At 34.0% G+C, this 17,271-nt stretch overlaps 1 protein-coding gene across 1 annotated transcript in view; it reads left to right on the top strand.

Moving 5' to 3' along the window:
- LOC126746297 (E3 ubiquitin-protein ligase Ufd4) overlaps positions 1–17,271 on the top strand; it is a 115,135-nt gene that overhangs the window by 5,308 nt on the left and 92,556 nt on the right. The window contains exons 3-8 of the mRNA XM_050454475.1: positions 2,089–2,276; positions 2,336–2,617; positions 9,048–9,339; positions 9,540–9,847; positions 14,349–14,520; positions 14,582–14,830. Coding sequence (XP_050310432.1) covers positions 2,089–2,276; positions 2,336–2,617; positions 9,048–9,339; positions 9,540–9,847; positions 14,349–14,520; positions 14,582–14,830 — 1,491 coding nt within the window. The remainder of the gene's footprint in view (positions 1–2,088; positions 2,277–2,335; positions 2,618–9,047; positions 9,340–9,539; positions 9,848–14,348; positions 14,521–14,581; positions 14,831–17,271) is intronic.

Genomic DNA, 17,271 nt, shown 5'->3' with positions numbered 1-17,271 from the left:
GACTATCTTTGTAAAAGCAACTAACATACTCAAATAACATGTTCGAAGTATGAACCATTTTGCTGAGTACATAATTTACGTCAATGCCTAATTAATGCGATAGCAGCTAAATTTCAATTTCTTAATTTCAAGCATTTTGAATAGGGCTAATAAGTAAGTTCTTGTCTTTTTATGCTTGAGACCCCATGGTGACATGGCATCTCACTGTCTGGAGCTGCATGAGAAGCCTTCTGTAGACTGTGACCAATGATTTCTTTCTTGATATATATATATAATATATATATCTTGTATATATTTGTTCTAGGACAATCAAGATGAAAAATGTTTCTTTGTCTGGTATTACCAACATTAATGAAGAATAGCAACATTGCCATAATTTGGGGAGCCTCAATCTTCTTTGTCAAAATTTTATAGATGTACACTAGGGATGTTTTAATGCGCCGATTTTCTAGGGGTAATCTGTTAAATATTTTCAGAAGCAAATTATGGTTATAACCTTGTTCGGGATAATATCCAAATCTCTTAAAAAGCATATATTTTAAAATTTGCGGTGTTCACGCTCTATGGTTTTAATCCAGTGGAGACCAAATTATGCTTCCATATTCTAACCTCAGTAAAACCAGACTATCAAACAGTTTTAAACAACACTCAACAGTAAAGTTTTTAGCAGTTCTATTAACGAATCCCATTATTTTGTGTGCCTCATTAACTGTGTTAATACTGTGATCGGTAAAAGCTAAATTACAGTCAACAATTACACCTAAATCATTTTCATTGCTGGAATGTTCAAGCTGAGTGCCGCTAATATTGTTGCTATAATTAATATTTTTGTTAAGTGTCAGCAACATTGCTGAACATTTTTCATTATTGAAATGAAATGATTTTGCATTACACCAATCAACAACCCTATCTAAATCATTCTGCAGAGAGATGCAATCACCTAGAGAGGTAATCTCCATGTAAATCTTAAAATTATCTGCCAAAAGTAGTTTTTGTGAATCATTAGAAACAGAAACAATTTTATTTATATCAACCAAAAATAACAGAGGTCCCAAATTGGAACCTTGGGGAACTCCTGAGGTACTAGTGTAAAGATCAGACCTGGCACCCTTAACCTCTACATACTGTTGTCTATTTCCTAAATAGGAAGAAATTAACTGAATTAAATCTGTAGTTACATTATTTTCATAAAGAGATGTTATTATTATGGAATATCGAATCTTATCAAATGTTCTCTCCATGTCGGTATATATGACATCAACCTGTTTTTTATTATTCAAAGCATTGTGAACAAATTGACAAAATGTAATCAAATTAGTTAAGGTTGATTTATTAGGCAAAAATCCATGTTGGTATTTAGATATCTTATGACTGACTTCAGCATACTTTGTAGATTGTATCAACACCAATCTCGCCCATAGCTTTTATTGTTTCGGCGGGTATGCTATCATCACCAAGTGATTTGTTGTTATTTAGAAGGCTTATGGTTTTTCTATTTCGGCTTTTAAGATGGGGGGCTCTTTTTCTACAGCATCAATTTTTTTAGACCACGATCTCCACCTTTATCAATAGAAATAAGTTTTTCGCAGTACTACCTCCATACTTCTGCTATGTTGTTGAAATCCATATTATTTGTGTCTGCTGCATAAATTCACCAGACATCATAGTCAAGTATCATATAATTCGTGGGATCTGTTTCTATTTGCATGTTCTTCAAGTTCTTGGAATACTTTTGCGATAGGACTTCTTCTTTTGCTGCGGGGTAATAGTTTTGGCCAGGATTAGTCTTATTTGGCCATCTAATAAGCTGATTGTTCTTCTCGTCATCCAGTGTTTTTTCTTTATCGGTTTTGATCGGTGCTTTTGTCAAAACCGATAAGGGAAACGTATAGATAAATAAAGGGGACGGATCGATTAGAGGGTATTGTGCCACATTTGTTGGCGAAGCATCAGGTCTCTAAAGTGTTAGAGGTGTAATTTGAGTAGAGTCATTAATAGTTTGCTAAAATTTCTTGGTTAAGATCTAGACCACCCTGTATAGTTGTAGAGGTTTACTTATCATAGAGTTTGAATTAAATTGAATATTAGGATTGGTAAAGGAGCTCTTGGGACGCCTCTCGAACGCAGCAGGCCCGACTACGGCTTCCGGCACCCAAAGTACCCCAGGAAAAACACAAAACGTACCTCCAGCCGATACTAAAGCGACCATAGCGTCGGTTTCTACCATTATAAGTTTATTGTCAACTTTATGTCGAGGTTCTCCGATTATTACACATGTAAGTAAACTCTGATTTGTTTTGACATTCTTTTTTAACAATAAAAATATCCCTGGTAGGATCTGCTACGGTCAGAATTGTTGGACGCGATAGAAAAAGCTCTTAAGGGAGACGAACGCTGCGCCCTGGACTCCATGCGACTGGTCGATTTGCTGCTGGTACTTTTGTTTGAAGGGCGCAGGGCCTTGGGTAAACCAGGTTCGAGCACATCGGGTCAATTGATGCCCAGGATAAGAAGGATGGATTCTGCCGCAGAAAAATCTCATAGGCAACTGATTGATTGTATTAGATCAAAAGACACTGATGCCCTAATACAGGCTATCGAGAATGGTGGAATTGAGGTAGGTACACATTCATGTTATTAAATTCTCTTTGTATAAAAGAACCAGTAATTTTAATAGTTTCCAACTAAATCATTCTCTAAGGACAATAAATTCAGGAGATTTTGATGTACATCTTAAAATCTTTCATAACTTCTCAGAAGAACTAGTTTTGCATGCCTTAAATACAAATTAAGAACTAGGTCAATAATATATAAGATATCCCATTGAAATACAAAGTTTTAAAGTTTACACTGTTATCTGAAGAGCTTACAAATATTTAAAATAATATTAATAATATAAACCTATAAACTATACAAAAATAAAACTTAATATAAATTACAGGTTGTTCTATTGATCTATTCTATATCTAACACACTACATTTCTTCTTAAAACTGGCAGTGAACTTCCGAAAGGATCAACTGTTCCATTCGAAACTGTATGATCTTTTTAATGGCATATTAGAGCGATAATTTGTATGATGGTATTTGATTTTAAAAGCATCAGGTTTTCTTAGGATAGCAGAAGGAATTTGTTTGTCTAAATATTTCACAAATAATAATAATAATAATAATAAATGTCTTTATTCTTGTAAACATATATGTTTGACAAAAAAAGGCGAAGTTTAGCTTTACATAGCTATTCTACTTAACCATTAACTAAGTCTAACATAGAGAAACATGATAAAAAAAAAACGAAAGATTAAAATTAAATTAAATCTAACATGCAACAACACTTATAAAATAAAATATTATTAAGCAGGTAAATAACATTTTTAACGTGACCGATATTCGTGAGTCACATATTCAGTGGCGGCTCCTGACAGTTCAGGGAGGTAGGGCCAAACCTTGATCTAATTTTATCATGACCGAACAAGTGATCGAAATTATTACATTTTATTATCAAAATTATAACGCAATAAGTTTTCTATTTTTTTTTGTAGATAAAAATATACATTTTAAAAATTTTGAAATTTAAGGAAATGAACTTACAAAAACTACGTGGAAATGTCAATACTTCAGATCACAGGCAACATACAGTTTTCCATATTTACAGAAAGGTACACAAATAAGTAATTTTATTGTTTTTAATAACTCAAAAAAAATTTTCTATATTTAAATCGGGCAACGGTCGCCCGCTAACTCCTTTATTTCTACTTTTTGTTCTAATGATAAAGTGGAAAATGGATTTGCTTTTAAAAAACTAATTTTATTCATTATTGTTTTTAATATTCAATAAAAATAAAAAACACCAACAAAGCCGAAAACGCCAGCCAAATAAAATAAAAGATCTCTACGGAACCGCGAACGCCCGATGAATAATCAAAACAAACAATATCACGCACGTTTTGCTAGAAAAGATTCTATTGGTTTGGAGCCCGACCCAAAATTATTTAATTTGCCGTAGCTTTACCACATTGTTTCAAGGACATTTGCTGTGATTATTCGATGTAACACGCATCGATACGGGGCCTGGCGCGACAACTACGTCTTCGATTTCGCATTAGCGACATTTGCGAAATCTTGCACTGGCTGCGTTCCAGTATTTTAATTTTATAATTGGTATTAAATATTAATATACAGATATTTTTTTGGATTGAAGTAAAATTTAAAAAATATTTTTTTTTTTTATTTTCAACGTTTATTCGGTAGAGCCATGGCACTGTGGCTCTACCCCAAAAGCCGCCACTGCACATATTTAAAACAACCAATTATAAAAAAAAAAACACACATAGCAGGTAGTAACTATTCACTAGATAGAAGAAAGGATTTAATCGATTTCTTAAACTTCAATAGGCTCATATTCTTAAAGTTGTCATTTAGCGAGTTATAGATAGACGGAGCGATGTATGAGAAACTATTCTTAAAAAATGCGTGACGAAAACGAGGTATACTAAATCTATGACTGTATCTTAAGGCAACGTTGTGGGCATTATAGTGATATTCAAGTTTATCATAGAGATATTGGGGTGATGTGGAAAGAATTAGTCGGTATATAAAAATTGAATAGGCATATTTATGCAATTTATCAACTTTAAGCCATTCTAGCTTAACCAGTTTTTCAGAAACATGATCATACTTTCTTATTCCGCAAACAAATCTACAACAAGAATTTTTAATTTTCTGCAATCTATTTTTAGTAAGTAAATCTAAAGAGTCATAATATACTAAATAGCAGTAATCAGTGATGGGAAAGACAAGACTTTCGCAGAGCTTTTTTATTAACTTATGGTTAATTATGTGAATATTACTATATAGTGGTCTTAAAATAGCATAGCATCTTTTAGTAACAAAAGAGACATGTTCGCGGAAATTTAGGTTATTATCAACCATAAGCCCAAGATTTCTAGCACTGCTCACATACGGAAGCTTTGCAGAATTTATGTTTAGATTAGTAATGCTCTCTATCATTTCTCGGTGCTTTGGATGACAAAAAGTTAAAGCTAAGCATTTTTTTTGCATTAAGCACAAGGTTATTTCTCTTTGAATATTGATATATTTGTTCAAGATCTTTATTTATTTTATAAAAAGCCTCGGCAATGGATGAAAGGTCGAATGAATATCGCATTTGGGTATCATCAGCAAAACAATACATACTGCAACAATCCAACCAAAAATGTCTGAAGTGTATACCAAAAATAATAGCGGTCCAAGTATGGATCCTTGTGGCACTCCAGAAGTAATGCGCACCAAATCCGACACCATATCCCCAATCACGACTCTCTGATACCGGTCACTCAAATAATTAATAAAAAACTTAATACAAGTCGGATCAAGGCCATAGTATTCGAGCTTGGCACAAAGCAAATCATGATCCAGAGTGTCGAAAGCCTTCGAAAAATCCAAAAGAATTAAGACTGTAGCTTTGTTTACATCGCGAGACCTATAAATATCGTCTATTACATTTAATAATACGGACGTTATACTATGTCCTTTTCGAAAGCCAGACTGCAGAGGACTTGGAATATTTTTGGAGGCGTATTCATAAAGCTGAATGTATACTACCCTTTCTAGTATTTTGGAAATTGTAGGAAGTATACTAATGGGTCTTAAATCCGAATATGCTTCGGGACTATTGATCTTAGGTAAAGGAGTTATATGCGAGATTTTCCACAATTCTGGAAAGTAACCACTTTCCAAACAACAGTTAATAATATGGGTTATATGCTTATATATAGCAGGAAGACAGTATTTAAGCATTTTTGCGTTTATGTTATCACAACCAACAGCGTTACTTTTAAGATTGCTTACTATTTTAACAATTTCGTCAAACGACGTAAGTTGAAAGTGAAAAGTACAATTTTCATTTAATTTATTAGTCCTAAAAAACGAGGCATGCTCTGTACAGCTTTGAGAGTTCTAATCAAATCTATTTTAAACAGATTCCAACATTATTACTTCCATGTATTATGTGGGAATTGTGAAGACCAAATCACTGAGTCATATAGAGTCTGAGTCTGGGGTCTTATGCTAGACTAATATAGCAAAATTAGCATATTAGGGAAAACATCTTTACATGATCAAAATATAAAACTAAAAATCTGCAGAGGTTTGGATGTTACAGCTGAATATTGGCCTTTAAATTAAATAAATGACTTCATGTCTATTCTTCAAGGCATTGATAGGCGGTTATGCTTGGTCTTATAAAGTTAACCCCATAATATGGGAAAATAAAAAACTAATACGTCGTTTATCCTTTTTTAACAAAAAAGTAACATTTCTATGGGTTAAAGCTCATACAGGTAATGAGCTGGTAGATTCATTAGCTAAAAATAGTATTGCCGTCGGCAACTTCATACCTGATCTTCCTTGTCTCACTGATATAAACGTAATAATTAGGAAAAATACAAATGTTAAGTGGAATAATAATTGGGAAAATATTTGAAAAGAATCGCCAACAAGTTATTGCATGCTGATCTGTGCACAAATCGTTATGTTACATGTGACCTAAATAACATATTTTTTTAAGGTAAAAAACATACTCAAGAAATAAGGATGCTAGTGGTTAATTTACGCGTGGAATGTAAAGTAGCTACTCCATTTAATAAAATAAAATAAAATGCAAAAATATTTAATTATCTAATTACCTTTCTTAGAAATGTAACACTTAGTATTTAGTTAAGTTTTTTTTTAGAATAGTTAACCTAGTTCCTCAAGTCTCATTCTCTTATGTTTCCGTGGTCATTATCCCTTGTATTGTATTAAGTCGCCCTGACAGACCCCAGCAGCGTGAACTGTGTCTCACTGTCTGAAATGTTTTAGGATGGGATAATGTAGCTAAGAACCGTCCTATAAATTAGATATATCTAGATATTTAAAAAAAATAAACAAATAAATAATTTAGAGAAAAATATAATAAATTAATAAAATTAAAAAAATAAATACAAGGTTGTAGATTGAAGCAATAGCATAATTTGCATAAAGGATAAGGAATATTGTTAAATCATCAGAATAGTTAGAAATATGCGATACGTTAATAATTGCCAATTAAAAATTTGTCTACATGCCACCAAAAAAAAATAAATAAATTTAATTTATTTCTGTTTTCAAACTGAATTTGACTAGTACCATTCTTTAATTCTTTTAGAGTTGTTAAAAGCACCGTGATACATTTTAGAAGTGTTTTCTCTAATGGCTTTTAAACCCAAAGTTGTATCAAAAAACGTTACCATATAAGTTTTTGGTAAGAAGTTACCCCAAGATGCCTCACAGTTCCCAATAACTGCAGGTATATCGATCTCTTCAAGATTTGACGGCAAAAATAGCACATCTTACTTTGTTTTTGTTATTTTGAACACTTTTAGGTCATCTCCAAATAGGCTACTACAAGAGAGTAAAGTAAGCAAAACGTTATTTACTTACCTCTTTAATAAAAATATTAAATAACAAAGACAACAGATTACCGTTCTGATGTACTCCAAATCTAACGCCTATATTTTTTTAACAGAATTTTGCAATTTTGATCTATTAGATTACACTATTGAAAAACTATTGAGCAACAGGTAGAGTTACAGTATAATATATTTTCATTTGGAAATCTAGTCTCAGGTCAACTCTTGTCAACTGCCTTGGAGAAATCAGTATCAATAGCACTTGACGCACAAGCTCTACACATACTCAGCTCAGGTGATATGAAATAAATTAACATACTTTCAAACATTTTGTGGATTTTCACTCTGCACTCTATTATGCAAATAAAACTCAAACCACTGAAGTCAAAAACTGTTTTCTGTTTCTTTTTCTTTTACTTTTCTAGCTTTATATGACTGACCTCAGGTTCGAACTGAGTTTTAATTAATATCAATGCTCCATCCTTCTTATTAAAGCTACCTTCATTGTAAAATGTATTATATCCATCAATCTTCAAGCATTTATTATATGACTACTGAAAACACTCTGTAAATACAAAAACCTTACAGTAACGAGCTTGTTTGAATAATAGCAAGAATTTATCAAAATTTTTCTTTGCACTTCTTATATTAAATTGGAAAAAATTAATATTTTTATTGCCATTTTTTAAATATTTTTGCAAGGCACATGAATCAGTCAAGTGGCCATCTCATCCCAAAATATTACCTTGATCTACTTTAACCATTATGAATCATAATCTATTTTAGATATTTTTGATCAGTTTATATCGTTAGATGCATGATTTACCTCATATATAATAGAATAATTTTTATTTGCTGAAAGACAGTTGACACACTTTTTTACAGTACTTTTGCATTCTGCTGATTCATGAGCTTAGCCACACTTTGTACATACTACTTGATTCTTACACGCATTACTCTTATGGAAAAACCCTTGACAGGTAAAACGTGTCTGAATGCTAAGGTACACTTTCTTCTGGGCCACCGCTTTGTGGTATAATGCTGCAGAGCATCTCATAAGAATTGTCTTCATTTTCATATTGTTTCCCTTTTGCGTTTGTATGTAGGTGACTGTTAATTTCTCTGTTGGTTCTATGCATTTCTTTTGTTTCCTCAGGCATTCTTCTATTTCATCTTCACTTAGTTTTTAGCCCTTAGTACTTGTGAGCGGTTTAGCAGCAGTTCTTATAAGCCATTTACTTGTACGTTTCTTTGTTAAGGCCACTTTCAGTTTCTCTTTCTCCTCTTTTATGGGAATCTTACTACCATATCTCAATGTTTTGTGCTTCTTACTTTTTTAATTTAAATATTTAGTTAAATCGAATTGAGAGTTTTGGGGAGGTTACAACATCGGCAAGAGATGCCAGTCGATCTTGATCTTCTTTTAAAAATTTCTCGTCTTGTTAATGCAATGTTTGTTGGTTTTCAATATGTGCTAGATGTTTTTTAATACCATCGAGTTTCGTGCAAGGCATTGTAGCCAACAAATTGCTGCAGTTTGTGAGTAAAATTCTCTGTGGACTTTTTTCTAAGGGAAGATAAAAGTAATTTAATAACTAATCTCAAACAAACTTTTTTAGGTGAACTTTATGGATGACGTCGGTCAGACCCTCTTAAACTGGGCTTCGGCCTTCGGCACCCAAGAAATGGTCGAATATTTATGCGAAAAGGGGGCGGACGTGAATAAGGGGCAACGCTCCTCATCGCTGCATTACGCCGCTTGTTTTGGACGTCCCACCATAGCCAAAGTGTTGTTAAGATACGGCGCCAATCCCGATTTGAGGGACGAGGATGGAAAAACGCCATTGGACAAGGCCAGAGAGAGAGCGGACGAGGGCCATAGGGAAGTTGCCGCAATTTTACAGTCACCTGGTAAGAAATTTTGTATTGTGGATATAACATTCGCTCTTGGACCTAAATTGAAGTAGATAACGGAGGTTTGAGTTCACAATTGAGTATATAAGATAGTATGTTCCCAATTTATTATTTATTATAATTTATATAAATCTCTGGGTCTTATTACCCAATAAAATAGGTAATAGTGTCGGTTTTACATAGTTCTTATTTCAAAGGTGAATGGATGGTATCGCTAGACAAAGACCGTGCCCGCAAATCGGAATCCGAAGCGGAAGAGAACCCGGAACCAAAAGGGGATCCGGAAATGGCTCCTATTTACTTGCAACGGCTTTTGCCGACGTTCTGTAGCACGTTCCAGCTGACGATGCTGCCCAGCGTGAGGAAGGCGAGCCTGGGCCTTATTAAAAAGATGATCCATTACATCCAGGCGGATTTGTTGGAACAATTGTGTAACTTGGAGACTTGCGTGCCGAATTTCGCGTCGCAATTGGTCGAAGTTGTGTCTAACGTTTTGGATAATGAGGTAAGACTAAGTACTTTATACCCCTAAATTGATATGCAATTGTGGTTTGTTAATATTGGCACAGCAAAAGTACAGATTAGCTGCTGCCAGGGCGCATAGAGGCAAGAACCTCCTTTTTTTAATAAAATAAAATTAAAAATATCAACTTCATTAAAAATAAACAGGTTAAGCTAATAAACTTCTTCGGTAACCTACATAGTTAACCTCCCATCCAAGCCTAAACCGATGGCCGGGTCCGCGTGCAGCGAGGTGTATCGGAAAATAGTTTTGAGTATTTACGCAAGAGTAAAATAATGAGTGGACGTTGGTGATAGCTAAACTTTACTTCCACAGTGTCTCTAATCGAATGCAACCTGATGTGACGTCACGCCAAGCACATCGGCCGGAGAGATCTATGGTTGCCATGCGAACGGGCAGCGTCATGCATTTTAGCAGTTTCTAAATAGTATATTTTTATTGCGGATCTCGTGTCGTCGCTTCGGTTGAACTTATTCTTTGTGTTAAATGTACGTAATATTAAGAATGAATACTATTTAATATATTTTAGAAAATATGCATAAATTTGCTCAGTCAGTCCTATGGTTGGAACCTTTGGTGTGACGCTCAAGTTACGAGACAGTTTTACCACTAACCAAAACTCTTTATTATTACTCTCGACACGTGTTTCGCTAACGATGTTAGCATCTTCGGGAGAAGATTAAAACTAAACAAAAACTACTTACAAATCTCCTTATATACTACTGATGTAACTAATAGAGCGGAAAAAGCAATAAAGCATCGCCAAACAAATCTTGAACACTAACTAAACTATATAATTGACTATAAGGGATTGGACCTTTATCTCTGTTAAGAATGTTTTTTCGATTTTTGAATATTGCTAAACTTTCATATGCATTTAATTTTCTATTGTTAGTAACTGGTTTAAGTAATCCCTACAAAGTGACCAGTATTTAAAACATGTTCAGTCACACTTGACTTTTCAACTCTTCCATATTTCACATGAGCTTGGTCTTTAAATCTGACATTAATTGATCTTCTGGTTTGTCCTATGTACTTTTTATCACAATCGTTGCAATTCATCTCATAGATCCTAGACTTTTCATTGGTCTTTATTTTATCTTTTGGGTTTCATAATTTAATAATAATAAATTTGGTGGTCGTCCTACGTCCGATTTACAAATAAAATCAACTGTAGTATGCGGAATGTTTGGGAAAAATATACAAGAGTGTTAAGATGGTAAAATAATGTCATTATACGTAATTTAAACTCAGGTAATTTTAATTGCCTTTTAGAAGCCCTTCATTATTTCAACAAGCTAACAATGAAAATAATGAACAAATGCATAAAGGACCATGGATTGAATTGCCTGAATCTAATAGACTAATTTGTACTGTTGTTTTTTTAGTACGATGGCTCAGGATAGGCTTAATACTCTTCTCAATTTTTTTCAATAGAAAAAAGAAACTTGTACACAATATTTGAGGTTTTTATAATAAAGTGATTGAAGTATTTGCTGCCTAAAAAAATAGAAAAATATAAATTTTAAATATAAATAATCTGATTTTGTAGTTTTGTTCTTGAAATACCATATTTCTACACCCGGCTTGATAATGATGAGGGTTCAACCAGATCAATTCTATTCGATCTTATTTTTCTACATCGTTGAGTTTTTAAGTTTTGGGGCTTATTACAGACATCTTAAAGTGGGACTTGCACATCGATGCGTTATCCAAACAATTTAGCTCTGTATGTTTCGCAATTAGATGGGTTTCCATTGAGTTTAACTTGGAAAAGTCTAGATCAGTCTATTACGCCCTTTTTGAGTCGCAATTTCCGACTTTTCATTCTAGAGTACGACTCAATTTGAGTCATATTTTCAAATAACCCACTTAGTCGCGGTACTGTTTGTAAGGGTTCGAAAAGTCAAGGTATTTTGATGAGTCCATGTATGTATGGCTCTTCTGTACTTTAGCTTGATCGAGTAACCAAAAATTTGCCTAATACTTCTTAAAATATTTTTTTCCAAATTAAGAACCAATTTGAAATTAAAGTAAATAAGAAGTAAATGATATAATACTACTTAACACGTGCGGAATTATCTATCCATTATTTATGATCGTATATTTTATTTCTTTTGGTGCAAACAAAAACCTTGATAAATAAAAACAAACTCGGTAAAGTTAGGTTAAGTTAAATAGTGAGCTGTTGGAGAAATTCGATTGAAATCCGACTCGGTCATCGTAAATTCAAAATTCGGAATGGGATTGTTTTAAGGCAATCCTAAACGGTCCAGGCCTAGTGTGGAATCGGTTCTAAACGTGACACTTATAATATTGCAGGTTATAAATATTCTTTTATTTGCAGTTTTGACTTTGGTGCTACGACTATGTACTAAAATTATATTTTGTCCATGTACAATTTTTATTTTTAAAATTTTTTTTTTTTATTATTTAACTAGCTTTATCTATAAAATTTCTAAAAAATGTTTTAACAATAAAACAAATTATTTATTTATATGTTACTAGTGCTACCTTGTAAATATTATGATACACTCACTCAGATAAGAAGTGTTACACCCAGAAAGTATAATTTCTTCAACCTAATTTTTTGGCACTGAGGTAGTCTTACATTAAAAAATGAAACGATAACATTTGCAAGAATTTTTATAGACAAGTAATAAGAAAAAAAATTGTGTTTGGCGATCCCGTAGCTGAATACGCTCCTGTTATGAATATATCTGGGCATTCATCATGAAATGATCGATTTTTGTTTGTGGCACCCCTCATTCCAAGCAACTGGAACTTCGTGGATTAGCTGTACCAGAGTCAGTGGCGGATGATGCAAGGTTGTTAATCGCCTCCCCATCATATCCCACACTTGTTCGATGAGATTTAAATCCGGTGAACGGGGTGGCCACGACAAAACAGTAACGAATGTTTTTTCGAAGAAAGTAGTATGACGACTAATACGGGAATTTGCTTTGTCTTGCTGAAAAAGGACACGTGAACCGCCCTCTAGATAAGCAGTAAAGTGAGTAGGATATCATCAACATAGTGCGCAGCAGTCATATTGCCTTTAACAAAAAGAAGGGGTGTCGCGAAAAGGTGGTTCCTATTAAAAGACAAATTGTTTGTTGAGATTCGAAGCGAAAAGGGTATACTTTGGCAATAAAAATGATGAATGGCACCTTACCTTTGGAATTTCTGGATGTGAGTGTCGCAGGGATCCCTAATTTCCTCTGGAGAACTTGACTGGATTCTGCTTGTTTCAAAGCATTCACTTAGATTAGATTTTCTTAAAAACAATGTAGACTTTTGCGAAAAAGAACTTGCGAAGAACTGCTTTTTGAGAATTACTTTTTTAATATGCTTGGAGAGAGAGACGACTGGTGGCGCTTCAATCGCAAGACTGCTAAGTCGTCTGCGCATCCAGGTGCCAACCAAGTATTGCCAATGTATAAATATAAAAATTTAACTTTAGACGCGGGAAATAATTGTTGCAGCGACAAGGGGTGATCGGCAACCATAGGCAATAGCCCCCCAAACCATTACTCAACAGTCCTGTGGGCATGCCTCTTAGCAGTAAATCCATTGTTACGCCATTCTCCAGGGTCGGGTCTAACACTTCTACGGCCATCATACCTAGACAGCATTGCGACTCGTCGCTGAACATAACAATATGTTATTCTGCCTCCCAATGTTGCCCTTCTCTGCTCCGGGTCAAACACTGACGATAATGGTCCGTACTCAGAGGAAGCAGAAACCATGTACGGCATGAAAAAAGTCCAAAGGCTCTAATGCGACGATAGAGTGTACGCAGGTCTAGTCTCGTAGCGCTAGTTGTTGACCGTCAACCTTCTTCTGTCCATATCCGACACACACGCATTACTGTCATTGTAGTACAATTAACACGGTGGCCAATTTCGCGATAGGACAAAACAAAATCTCGACTAAATAATTCTACCCCTGTCAAAATCACTAATATCGTAATAATTTTGACGTCTTCGAACTTTAAATATAGTCATTATGTTGCTGAAAAGTCAAGTTTAAGAAAAAAAATCGTTCTATGTGTAACACTTCTTATATCAGTGAGTATACTTATAACAAAATATTTAAATGCTCTTAGATTTAATTCCGTTTGAACTTAAACACATTCATGCTCTTTAAAATGATGTATCACACTATAGGATAGCCACTTGACACACCAGTATGACATCAATAAAATATTTCTTATTACTAGACATTTTAGCTAATTATTCCCAGGTTCATAATTTTCCCACTTCAATCTATTTTATCTTTTAATTTTTTCATTAATGACTTTATGAGGGTTCCCTTTTGACATATCAAAGTGAGGTTAGCTGTAGGTGAGGAGATGATTGACAGAATTTATTTTTAAGTGTTTAAGGGTGGTTCGTTTAGAAATGAAACCACTGTATATTAACGGTTAATTTGCAATAATGCCAATATCTATACAATTAACCGATGCATCATTTCTATTTAGGACGACGAGGAAGGACATTCGGTGGTCCTAAGCATAATCCAGGACCTGATGGTGAAAAATCAAAAAGTATTTTTGGACCATTTCGCCCGTTTGGGCATTTTTAGTAAAGTGCACGCCCTGGCGGCCCCTCCGGATCCCCACGAGACCGAAGAAGGCGATTTGGCACAAGCAGGTCCGTACTCCTATCCCCAATTCAATCCAATTTTGTAGTAAACCGTACATTATTTTGATAGAACCTGCCGCAGACCAACAACAGCAGCAACAACAACCGGTGGAAGATGCCAAAGAGATTTTGGCGGGTAAAGCGTATCATTGGCGTGACTGGTCAATATGTCGCGGCAGAGATTGTCTTTATTTGTGGAGTGACGCGGCCGCTCTCGAATTGTCAAACGGTTCTAATGGGTGGTTCCGGTTCATTTTAGATGGGAAATTGGCCACGATGTACTCGAGCGGGTCGCCCGAGGGTGGCGCCGATACCACCGGTGAGTGAATGTTTGCAGTTTAAAGAGTGATTTTTAAGTAAGGGTTGAAACTTGCACAAAAAAAATATGTTTTTTATGGTTTTTCTTTTGTTAGTTTTGCTACGGTGTATTTGAACCAGTATATACATACATTTTGTGCGATAGGGTCCTCAGGATCAGTGTAGCTGACCTAATTTTGAACATTTTAAGCCAAACATCATGTAGGTCAAAATCCATTTTTTAATTTTTTTATTGCGACTTTGCAGTTTTTCCAATAAATTTCCAACTTAATCGGTAATACAGCGCAAGTCTATTTTTTTTTATTCATTTATTGACCTTGCACCGAGCACATTTATTCACGAGTTCGAACCGGAACAGCCAAATTTTAAAGTTTATTTTAAATTATTTTGTTTTTTCTATGTTTATTTATTCAAAAAATAATAATGTTTATTTTTAAATGCAATATAACAAAAGAAATACAAGTAAATTTAATAAACATTGGTTCGGCAATAAATACATAATGTCCCAAGCCCTCAGGAGTTAGTACGCTGTGCGAGGACTTGCTGGTATTTTTTTTTCGCCTTAATATAAACCTAAATTGCAAAACAAAACAAACAATCTAAACTATGAATCTATTGCACTTGCAATGCTATTACCAAACTAAAGACCTACTGTATTTTGAAGTCCTTTGAAAAACTGTTTTTACCGTACTGCACCAAAGCAAGACACAGATCAAGATTAAAATTAAAGGACCATATAAGTGGATTTGTTAATTATTAATAATTTACCAAACCATCAATAAGCTGTCTATTTTGAAGGATATTAAATTTTTTGATCCTACTTTTAACCAATCCCAATGAGTTGCTACCTAGAATAACACTCTCTTCTCTCATTTCTACTGGTAAAAAATTATAACATCTGGTAAGAAGATAAGTAAAACAATGTTGCCCTATTGTCTTCCTAGCTGTAGTGGTTTGTGAATTCTGTTGATGATTTCTTGTATTATACTGATGGGTAATTAATGAAATTTTTGACTTATATTTCTGTAAATATGTTAAGATATTATAAAAAAATATTTGATGAATATCGAATATTTTTGTTTCACTGTACAGTAAATCTGAGGAATATAGTCTAGGTTTTTTATAAATTATTTTAATGATACACTTCTGAACGACTTCTAGGCATTTTAAAAATACGTCTAGCCCCTCCCCATCCTAAAATTCCGTATTGAAGACGAGATTCTACCAAGGCATAACAAATTATTTTTAAATGCGAAATGCTTAATATTCCAGCTAAAAACTTAAATCTCCCTAATAAAGATCTTAAGGTATTTGCAACGTTTTGTACTTGAATATTCCATTTAAGTTGTTCATCTATAGTAATTCCTAAATATAAGGTACTGCTGAAATATAAGTCAATCTTTATCTTATCGTTCAATTGAATATTTAACCTATCATAATTTGGAAAACCAGCTCTGTATGATGAAAAACACAGAAATTTAGTTTTCATAAAACCTCTTCTGAAATTCTTTTACAATTTCCCAGTTTTTTTCGGTAAAAAATAAAACTGTATCATCCGCGAAGCTAATAATATCTGCTGAAAAATTTGTTTCCAATAAAGGGTTAAGTAAATTATAAAAAACAAAGGTCCTAGTATAGTGCCCTAAGGTATACCGCACTTTACAATTGTTGTTTCGCTAAAAATATTTCCTATGGCAACCCTTTGGGTGCGACCAGTTAAATAATTTGTAAATAATTTATGCGGTATTCCCCGTATTCAAATATTATCCAAGTCCTCCAATAGTTTACCCTGTGGTCAACTATATCAAATGCCTTAGTCAGATCCAGGAAGACTATGTATCTTTAAGAATTACAACCATCGAGAGATTTGTAGATTTCTTTAGTTAAATTGCCTATTGCGTCTTGGGTACTAATGCCCTCGCGAAGACCAAATTGTTTGTTTGATATCAAGTCGTATTTTTTAAGGTAGGTAGACAATCTAACTTTAATTAATATTTCGTGAACTTTTGCTACATAAAGTTTACGAAAAACCAAATACCATGAATTGATTTTGATTCTGATAACGGAGAGAAAAAATAGAGACATTGAAACGTGAAAATTGTAGAGTTGAAATAAAATACTTACTACTAGCTACTGCCCTTTATTCTAATCTTTTCATGTTCAATGTTTGGCCAATTCTCAGAATTAAAGTGTCTACTGTGGGGCATCTTGTAAACTAATGTTTACGTAGGCTGGTTTGTTACCTGATCTTAACTCTAATGTGAGGAGTCCACTCAATAAACCAAAAAGTGTTTTTAGTCTCTAGTCGCTTAGCATCTGCTCTCCTGATTCTAGGTGATTATATTATCAGAAATTTTGTACAGAGGGCAACAACCTGGCACGTGGCGCCAACCACTGGTCATGATGTTGAGATTGACGAGAAAATACTAGAAGCTTTTTTTG

The sequence above is a fragment of the Anthonomus grandis genome, chromosome 2 (genome assembly GCF_022605725.1).
Source record: "Anthonomus grandis grandis chromosome 2, icAntGran1.3, whole genome shotgun sequence".
NCBI classification, from domain to species: domain Eukaryota; kingdom Metazoa; phylum Arthropoda; class Insecta; order Coleoptera; family Curculionidae; genus Anthonomus; species Anthonomus grandis.
This window is presented reverse-complemented; position numbering and strand designations above follow the sequence as displayed.